The following is a 10121-nucleotide window of genomic DNA, read 5'->3' on the forward strand; positions in this document are numbered from 1 at the left end:
GGATTCCATCTACTTCATATTGAGTGATTGGATTAGATTCCATCTACTCCACTAGTGGTTGAGGATTGTTGGAATAGTGATTGAAGCTGTGTAATTACTAGTTGAAATTGTTAGAATATGTGAGATATCATAAGATCTTATTAGTGGATTGTGTGGAGATCTCATCATTGGATCATCTTATTATACTAGGCAAGTTGGCTAGCAGAGGTAACCTTGATAGTTTAGGATATTAGATTTTATTAGTAATTAGGTTAGAATATTCTACACATATCTCCTTCCACAGTTATCTTAATTTATTTCTATGTTTATCATGTAAGTACTCTTTATAAGCACACCTTGAGATTATTGTAGTACATTCAAGAATAATAGAAATTCTCAAAAATTCTTCAGAAATGGTATCAATAGTGGTTGTACAACTGTGAATAGTGGTCAATGTCATTAAAGAGTTGTGCAAACTCTTCCCACACTTGTCCAGGGTTGTCCAAAATTTGTAGATTGTATTGGATTCCATCTACTCCAGTAGTGGTTGAGGATTGTTGAAATAGTGGTTGAAGCTGTGTAATTACTGGTTGAAATGGTATCAATAGTGGTTGCAACTCTGTGAGTAGTGGTTAGTGTGCATAAGGACTTGTTCAAACTCTTCCCACACTCGGTCAGGGTTGTCTAAATTTTGTTCATTAGATTGGATTGCATCTACTTCATATTGAGTGATTGGATTTGATTCCATCTACTCCACTAGTGGTTGAGGATTGTTGGAATAGTGGTTGAAGCTGTGTAATTAGTGGTTGAAATTGTATCAATAGTGGTTGCAACTCTGTGAGTAGTAGTTAGTGTGCATAAGGAGTTGTACAAACTCTTCCCAAACTTGTCCAAGGTTGTCCAAAATTTGTGGATTGGATTGTATTCCATCTACTTCATGTTGAGTGATTGGATTAGATTCCATCTACTCCAGTAGTGGTTGAGGATTGTTGGAATAGTGGTTGAAGCTGTGTAATTAGTGGTTGAAATTGTATCAATAGTGGTTGCAACTCTATGAGTAGTGGTTAGTGTGCATAAGGACTTGTTCAAACTCTTCCCACACTGGTTCAGGGTTGTCTAAATTTTGTTCATTAGATTGGATTGCATCTACTTCATATTGAGTGATTGGATTGGCTTCCATCTACTCCACTAGTGGTTGAGGATTGTTAGAGTAGTGGTTGAAGCTGTGTAATTACTAGTTGAAATTGTATCAATAGTGGTTGCAACTCTATGAGTAGTGGTTAGTGTGCATAAGGACTTGTTCAAACTCTTCCCACACTGGTTCAGGGTTGTCTAAATTTTGTTCATTAGATTGGATTGCATCTACTTCATATTGAGTGATTGGATTGGCTTCCATCTACTCCACTAGTGGTTGAGGATTGTTAGAGTAGTGGTTGAAGCTGTGTAATTACTAGTTGAAATTGTATCAATAGTGGTTGCAACTCTGTGAGTAGTGGATTCCATCTACCAAAGGTTGATCTCTGCTCAGGCAATCCATTTCCTTAAGAACAAATAGGCCACAGTCAAACCTGCAAGAAGGTACGATTAGACAAAGTTAGAACCCACCTAATTTCATAGCTATAGGGATTGGTTCAAATTAGGTTACATCACCCGTTTTTCTGAATGTGCCGATTAGCAGGTCCAACCAATTGGAATGCAGTTAAGTCTACATTTTGTGTGTCCTGGAACAACTTGTGAAGGTAATAAATCTGCAAAAGATCGATCAGTAAGAAAGGTTTGTAAAATAAAAATAAAATTAACGTAACTCTATAAGGGTAGTTACCACTGGCAACGCGGCCGCAGAATATTGACCATCTTGAGTGGAATTGTAAACTACAAAGCGTTCTTGAACCATGTCCAATTCTAGCAGGATCCAATGGTTGGGGACATTCATAGGAATGACGACTCTTCTTAGCTCTGAATGTGGGATTTGATGTAGCCGTTCAACGAAATTCGAAACCGTCTCCGGACCTTTATAGGTCTTGTGAATCAGAGATTGCTATACAACAAAAAAGAACAATGAGACAGTAACTAATTTCATATCTACTCATTGAAGGAATATTTATATCCAAATAGACTTACGTATAAATGGGTACAAATGGCAACACATGCCCATCTTCCTTCCTTTCTTCACATATCTTCATTTCTCTTGTTTATGAAATCTGTGTAAACGTTCAGAACCTACATATTAAGACGTATGTCAGTAGATTACAAATAAAATAAGTGGTGAAAACAACATCCCCAATATCCATCCCTTCCATCTCACCAAATTACATCCCCATCACCCAACATACCGAATCGTCATTTCCCTCGTCCATCACAGCCAAATCCAAACCCAAAATAATAAAACAATGGGAAACAAAATCAAACAATAGAAAAGCAAAGGTTTCAAAACTTATGGGAGAGCTTAACCACCGTCGAGCTTTCGATAGTGTTTCGATGTCTTCCTTGCACATGTAGTAGCATTCACTTTCAATCACCTTGTCACTATAACAGAAAACAATAAGTAGTGTTATGTTAGGAGTTGTTGATGTATTACATGAAATCAAAGCCGAGCACATAAAATTGTATCATAAGGAAGCCTACCAGCTAGAAAGCGCCCGAATAGCTTTGAGCTTATCGGATCTACATTTGTTGACCTCTCCATCGATATTCTTTTTTTTTTGCCTACCAGGTGAAGTGAATGGTGACTTCTTAGTGGGCCCTGGTTTCTTTGACCTGAGACCTTTCTTTACCCCTCTTATCATGCTGCTAGGGGCCCCCTTTTCTTCCTCTTCAATATCTTGAATCTCAAGTACATCAAAAATCTCCTTCAAATCCCCTCCTTCATCTCCACCCCGCCTCTCCTCCACTTTCCCTATAGGTGTCTCTAAATTCTCGTACACCTCCCAACCTTTAACCATCTCCTCTTTCTCTCCACTCTCTCCCCCTACATTCTTCACTTCCTCCTCCCTAACATCTTCGTCCCCACCTTGACTCTCCTCCACTATCCCTACAGCTTTCTCTACAAACTCCTTCTCTCCACTCTTTCCCTCTACAGTCTTCACTACGTCCTCCTTAACATCATTCTCCACACCCTGCCTCTCTCTCTCTCTCTCTCTCTCTCTCTCTCTCTCTCTCTCTGCAGTCTTCTCTACAAATGGGACCTCATCTCTCAACTCATGTATCTAAGGAGTCATATCAGGAGTCTTCCTCCTCTTTAGTTCCTTCACATCTTCTTCAAGAATGCTTAATCTCCGCTTCATCGAATTGAATTCTGTAAGGGAAATGCGTATCTCTCTCTCTCATCTTGCGTCTCTTTCTGAAGAAAACGGAATGAGAATTCCATAGCATTAGATTAGGATGAAGACATCAATAAACTGAAAATTCACTAAAGAGGATAATTCATTACCAATATAGGCTCAGATTTGCCTATCGTCTCCGTCTCTGCAATCGAGACATCAACCAACACATCAAGGGAGCTAGGCAATGCTTCCTTGTCTCCAGATATTGCTTCCTTGCCTCTGGATATATCTTCCCTGCCTTCTAGTAGATGTAATTTTGTTGCAAGAGGCTTTAGCCTCCTCACCACCTGAAATCCATTTTGTTTTTTTCATTTAGCAATATGACCACAATATGCGAATACAGAAACAAATTAAGATATGTTCCTTCCACACCACCTCACCTGCTTCTTCTCTAGGTCTCCACCACTGATAATGTCAAATAAATTAATATGTTCCTTCCTCCTCGTATCCATGTCACCACTCCACTTTAATAGATGGGGACTCGCATCGGGATGCGCAGGTTCCCACAGATCGGTATGCTCAAATAACCATACCTAAAATAATGACATATTCATAAGATAAAAAATCAGTTACAAAATATTTCAAATTTGCAGAGTATGTCAAATTCACCTGTAATAGAATCGAGCATCTGATTATGCTCCCCTTTCCCCCCTTGTCAGTATATGCATCTAAAGACTTTACCAAGTAGTCATATACGACATATGCCTACGGAACATTTCCTATGGTATCCATATCTATGAGGAGAAGAGGCAAGAAGAGGCCTTATGCGTCGTCTTGGGGAACAAGAAAGTGCAAAACAGTAGCAACAAGACATGCTTCACAGTCGCCTCCACCGATTCTTTGTCCTCCCTATCTAAATCCGCATTGATTACGTCCAAAATCTCATCCAAAGTAGCTGAATGGCCACTAAACCTCGAACCTTGCACAGGATCCTTGCTACGCCAATCAATTTGGATTCTTTCCCCAATCATACTTAATCCTAAAATCTGTGCTACATCCCTTACTTCAAACGACACTATCACACCACCTATTCGAAAGGCCCTATGTTCTTTTTGCCAAGAACGTACCAAAATGGCCATAACGTTTTTGTATAGTTCAACCCCTTCTAGATTCATCAGATGTCCAAATGGGCTTCTCTTTATTAAATCTTTATGCTCTTCCCTAACTCTTAAGGACTGCATGCAATCGTAGAATTTGGAAGGACAACATCTAGACCAAATATAGGGTGCCTGCACACATAAATGCATTATCGTAAAAGCGTACACACGGATTTCAAGCACTAATTCAAATCATATACAGGTATAAGTCACAATCACTAACCATGATGTCAGCCTAGCCTTAATTACTCCGCCCTTCCCTGCAGAAACAAAACCATTTTTAAACCACTACTGAAATTAAACCACTATAAAACAATAGGTACAGAGTACAACCACTATTTCAACCCATTTTAGCAAATAAAACATATTTGAAGCACTAACTCAAATCATACTATAAACAGTGGAAAATTTGAACCATAACAGATTTCAACAAAATACACTATCAACAAACACTATTTCAACCCAGTTTAACCACTACAAGAGATTTCAACCACTGCTAAAATAGATTTCAATCGACTTCAACAAAAATTCAACAAAAAAATCAAACACTTTTCAAACAATAACTATAGATTTCAAACATTATTTCATCCCATTTGAACCAGTAAAATAGATTCCACACCAATTTCAAAAACTAAAACAGCTTTGAACCACTATATGTATATGAACCACTTCAATAGATTTCAACCAATATCTCAACTCATTTTAACCACGATAATATACTTCAACCAATATCTGAACTCATATCTCAACTCATTTCAAGCACTTAAACAGATTTCAACCAATATCTAAACTCATTTCAAGCACTTAAATAGATTTCAACCAATATCTCAACTCATTTCAACCACTTGGAATGATTTCAACCAATTTAACAAAAATTCAACCAAAATTTCAATCAATTTTTAAATAATAACTACATATTTCAAACACTATTTCATCCCATTTGACCCAGTAGAACAGATTCCATACCAATTTCAAAAACTAAAACAAATTTCAACCCCTAAACATATTTCAACCAATATCTCAACAAATTACAACCACTATATCAACCAATTTCAACAACTACATCAACCACTATATAAAACAGTTAAACACATTTCAACCAATATCTCAACAAATTTCAAGCATACAATACACTTCAACCACTAAATCAACCCATTTCAACAACTAAAATAAAATTCAATCAGCATTTCAGCACATTCAAACCACTAGAACAGATTCCAACTAAGTTTAACAACAATGCAACCAAAATTTCAGAATTCAACACATTCCAACCACTATTTCAACAAATTCCAACCACTACAACATATTTCAACCACTTATTGAACCCATTTCAATTACCAAAAAAGTTATAAACAACTATCCCAACCAATTTCAACAACTATATCAACCACTATATGAAGTACTTAAACATATTTCAACCAATATCTCAACTCATTTCAACTACTACAATACACTCCAACCAATTTCAACAAGTAAAACAAAATTCAACATGTATTTCAACACATTCCAACCATTACAACAGATAGAAACCACCGCTAAAACAGATTCCAACCAACTTCAACAGCAATTCAACCTAAATTTCAAACAGAATAACTACAAATTTCAAACAGTATTTCATCCCATTTCAACCAACATAACAAAAAATTCCAACCACTACATAAGAAATCAACCAGCATTTCAACCAACATAAGTAAATACAACTACTATTTCATCAAATTTCAACTTCTACAACAGATTTCAACTAGTAAGTCATAACAAAACCCTAAAACAAGTGCTGCAAATTAGTTTACCAGAACCCTAAAAAATTGCTATACACAAACCCTACCAAAACCCTAGATAATGGTTGAAATTTCTCTACAGAAACCCTAACAAAAAACCTAACAAAATGAGTTGGGGTTCAAATTGCTGTAAAGAAACCCTAATGAAACCCTAAGTAATGGTTCAAATTTCTTTGCCAAAACCCTAAAAAATTGCAAAACTAAAAAAGAAGGGCCAATGAGAGATGACAAAAGAAAATAGGGATATACCCACTGAGTTTTCAAAAGAAAATGGGGGCTCACCTAAGTGCCAAAACGGCCGGACGGAGGAACGATTTAACAGCGTCAAAGAGGGTTCACCGGCGAAGTATCCGTCGGAGGGAGGGAGGGCAAAACGAACGGTGATGGGCCTCTCGTATCCGTCGGAGGGAAGGAGAAGAAGGAGAGAGAAGCACTGCTTTTTTTTCAAAGTTAACAAGTAAAAAAATTAAAACACAGTCCTTTGTTTTATTCGAAAAGGGAGAAGGGCAAAAATGTCCTAAAAAATGCAGTGAACAGTAAAAGAACTTCACTTTGGTCATTTTGAACTCTCTACTGCTTCAGCGTCGATATTTCAAAAAAGAACTTTTTTTAGGTCATTTTCTCAAATGAATATAACGTACTGTGAAAATGTCATGAATTTGAAATACGATTTACTATCAATTTCCGATTTTTCAAGATTCAGGTCAGATTATAGATTTATACAGCACCCTCTAGCAAACAAATTCCGAATAAGTTGAAAATTTTATAGCAACATGATATTAATAATAGAAGACTATTGTAAATATTTCATGAATTTTAATTATGATTTGATACTAATAAACAACCTCACAAAATCTAGCTATTTCGGAAGAAAACAAAAAAAAGCATACCTAATGGAATCCTAAAATCATGAAAAATTCACAGTAGATCATATCAGTACCAAATTATTTTATTACAAAATTTTATTAATTTTAGAACTTATTTGGCATGTTTTCTATTTTTTCTCTGGAAAAACTTGTCTTTTAAGAGTTTCCTATTTTTTAAACATGATTTTGAGAAAATTATGACTTTGAAAGATATTCTCAAACATTGTTCTGATATGATGAACACAAGAAAATTATAATATTCTGATAAACACATCATCCTAAGGTACCTATTTTTCCCAATTTCCAAATTTTTAGCCCATTAATTCAAATTAAATCACAAACTTCATTCAAATTCTAGAAACCCTTAGATCAAACGTCTGATCCGACCTGATAGTTCTTTTAGTTTAATTAAATATAACTTCGTATTAAATTTTGAGACGAATCGGACGTAAAACCCATATACAAAACATAATTATAGGCCAACCCATGCAATATTGAATTAAACACATATATTTCTATTTAATACTAAAATCATGCAAAAATACGAAAAAAAAAATTTCTAGAAAAGTCTGAGAAGAGATAACCTACCTTCGGTGTCGATCCGAGCCGAATCCGAGAGCGTTCGCCGAAATATAATGTAAGTGCGATACAATATTCTTTTTTTATTCACCACCGTGGGGAGAGAGAGAGAGATGAGAGAGTGAGCTTGAGAACCGAGAGAGGGTGAGAGTGAGAGAGGGCTGTAGAGAAGGTGAGAGTGAGGGATGAGAGGGTCGGTGAGATGAGAGGGTGAGAGAGGGAAGAGGGATGAGAGATGAGAGAGTGAGAGAGGGCTGTGAGATATGAGAGAGTGAGAGAGGGCTGGAATTGTGGGAGATGGGAGAGGGATGCAATCGTCTGAGATGGGAGGAGAGATCAAGTCTTATCTCTCTTCTTTCTCAAAAGGAAAACCAACCTCTCTTTCTTATAGAGCACTGTTCGTTTACCCCCTTTAAATCAGCTATACGTTCCCTTTTTCCTTCCCAATCGTACCTTTTTCCTTCCCAATCGTAACTACATAAGAACTCTAGATAAGCTTTAACTTCCTATAAATTATCTAGTAGATAATATTATACTTTATCTCAAGTAAAAGATGAAAGCAATCTATGGACTCTCACCCGTTCAAAACTTTCTAGAATAAGATAAAAGATAAGACAAAATCTATAAACACTCTATCCAACAGAGAAAACCGACTCAAACATTACATCCAATAGGACCCTCACAGTTTCTAAAGATAGAGTGGCTGACCTGCGTAGGCCCCACAAAATTTAGTCACCGATTGAATTAATTCTGCGAACACACTAGGGGGGAGAGAGAAGAGGAGAGAGTTGGAGGTCTCTCTAGTCTCTACAATCACCGAATGATGCCTTTTTTATAGAAAAAGAATCCTACCCCCTCCCTAGTTCCCTAATTCAAAAAGAATCCCTATTTAATAAAGATTGATCACTTTTAAAGTGGGCCTAAGAGAGATAATTGCTTATGAGACAAAGATGAAAGAAAGAAATGGTCATATAGTCGGTTGCCAAGATTCCAAGAAATATCCGATATCATCAAATGGATGGTGAGGATCATCCCATGTAGATGGATAAATGAGAGAAGGAGATGGGGTCGGTTGAGAAGGGGGAAAAGAGAAAAAGGGGTGGTGAGGTGGCAACCCAACAATGAGATAAAGAGATTTCTCCAAACCCCATCTCACCGAATGGGTTGTTGGGATCTCTTACAGGCTTATTTGAAGTCTCCAATTCAACTACAAACTCTCCTTAGAGGATTATCCTTATGTGGGTCCCACTTCAATGGTTAGATTACAATTGAATTCTAAGCCAAAAGAAATGGGGGTTTAAATACATATTGACCGAGACCCCAATTTTGATTAAAATTCTACTTTCTAAAAATAGTTTGGCATGGATCTAATAGTGGGTCCCACATAGATTTTAGAAATTCCAAATGTAGTGCACCCAAATTCCAATAAAATTCGAGATTTAAAGCCCAATCCAAGTCGGTTAAATCATTTCAAATCTCCATAATTGCTTAAGCTTTTGAAAACAATGGCAGGCCCCACTCACAATGGCCGAATTCCAATAAAATCAGAATGTTTCCAAAATCATGGTAGGCCCCACTTTATACACCATAGCAGCCCCCACTTTATAGAATGATCTAAACCGTCCATTTAAATGAGCTAGCCATGGTGCAAATTTAGCCGCGCCCCTAATCATCTCCCTAGGTCGATCCAAACCGTTCGATTGATGGGTTGTTACATAAATGGGTTGCAGCCCATAAATAATATTCGCAAGGCGATTCAACCGTCCATTGGATGATCCAAACCGTCCAAACGATGGATCACAAATTTTAATTCGGTTGCACTCCTTGCATAATTCCCATAAGATGATCCCAACTGTCCATTTAGAGGACCACCATGTAAATGGGTTGTGTCTCCAAATCAGCAAGTTTCAATTTTATTATGGCAGTTACCAATTGAGCTTCTCTTCAAAATCTAAAGGCATCATGTATCCAGTGTAATAAGTAAGAATCCTACTCTGGTACAATCATAGAAATAAGCACTCGGATGCCATTCTTTTTAATGAGCTACAAAATTGAATTTAGTTACTAAAATTATTAACAAAGGATGGATCTCACCAAACTGCCATAATCCCAAAGAGTAATGGTCGGCTGCGAAAAGAAACTCTTGCCTTCTTCAACTTTACACAAAAAAAATGATATGTCCATTCCCCGACCGAATTTAGATCTTGCAATTTTCCATGGAAATTTAATTCTTTTTGAAAAATGTACAATAGAAATCGACATTGGCACCCCATGTTAAATTTTTGCCATGTAATAAATAATTGTAGGTCCACCCCCATGGTCAAATTCCATGAAATAATTTAATTTCTAGAAAATCGGCGGGCTTCACATGTATGGCCAAATGTTCATAGCGGGCCCACCAAATGAGTCCAAATTCTCTCTTGTTTGAATTCTTGTAAATAACTCTTCTCAACACCTGGCGAAAAAATGCAAAACACGGCGGAAATGATTGAAAAGATT

The 10121-nt window shown here is 36.9% G+C and overlaps 1 protein-coding gene across 3 annotated transcripts; it reads right to left on the reverse strand.

The window, feature by feature from the left end:
- Positions 1 to 408: 408 nt before the first annotated feature.
- On the reverse strand, positions 409 to 8101 carry LOC143861848 (uncharacterized). Of its 3 annotated transcripts, none has more exons than XM_077372805.1 (10): positions 7632 to 8101; positions 4623 to 4659; positions 3912 to 4531; positions 3683 to 3835; positions 2605 to 3589; positions 2434 to 2505; positions 2101 to 2199; positions 1802 to 2017; positions 1630 to 1727; positions 409 to 1547 (listed from the first exon to the last, which is right to left on the reverse strand). In XM_077372805.1, exons 5-7 carry the CDS (start codon positions 2919 to 2921, stop codon positions 2193 to 2195), a joined length of 396 nt encoding a protein of 131 aa, XP_077228920.1. In that variant the 5' UTR covers positions 2922 to 3589; positions 3683 to 3835; positions 3912 to 4531; positions 4623 to 4659; positions 7632 to 8101; the 3' UTR covers positions 409 to 1547; positions 1630 to 1727; positions 1802 to 2017; positions 2101 to 2192. The 3 variants fall into 3 exon arrangements, 2 of the variants coding, with proteins under 2 accessions (XP_077228920.1, XP_077228912.1); XM_077372797.1 differs by having other exon boundaries at positions 2431 to 2505; XR_013240036.1 differs by lacking the exon at positions 7632 to 8101 and adding an exon at positions 6460 to 6606 and having other exon boundaries at positions 2101 to 2505.
- Positions 8102 to 10121: the final 2020 nt, after the last annotated feature.

This window comes from Tasmannia lanceolata, unplaced genomic scaffold (genome assembly GCF_043159265.1).
Source record: "Tasmannia lanceolata isolate RefF3 unplaced genomic scaffold, GAP_Taslan_0.1 ptg000003l, whole genome shotgun sequence".
NCBI lineage: Eukaryota > Viridiplantae > Streptophyta > Magnoliopsida > Canellales > Winteraceae > Tasmannia > Tasmannia lanceolata.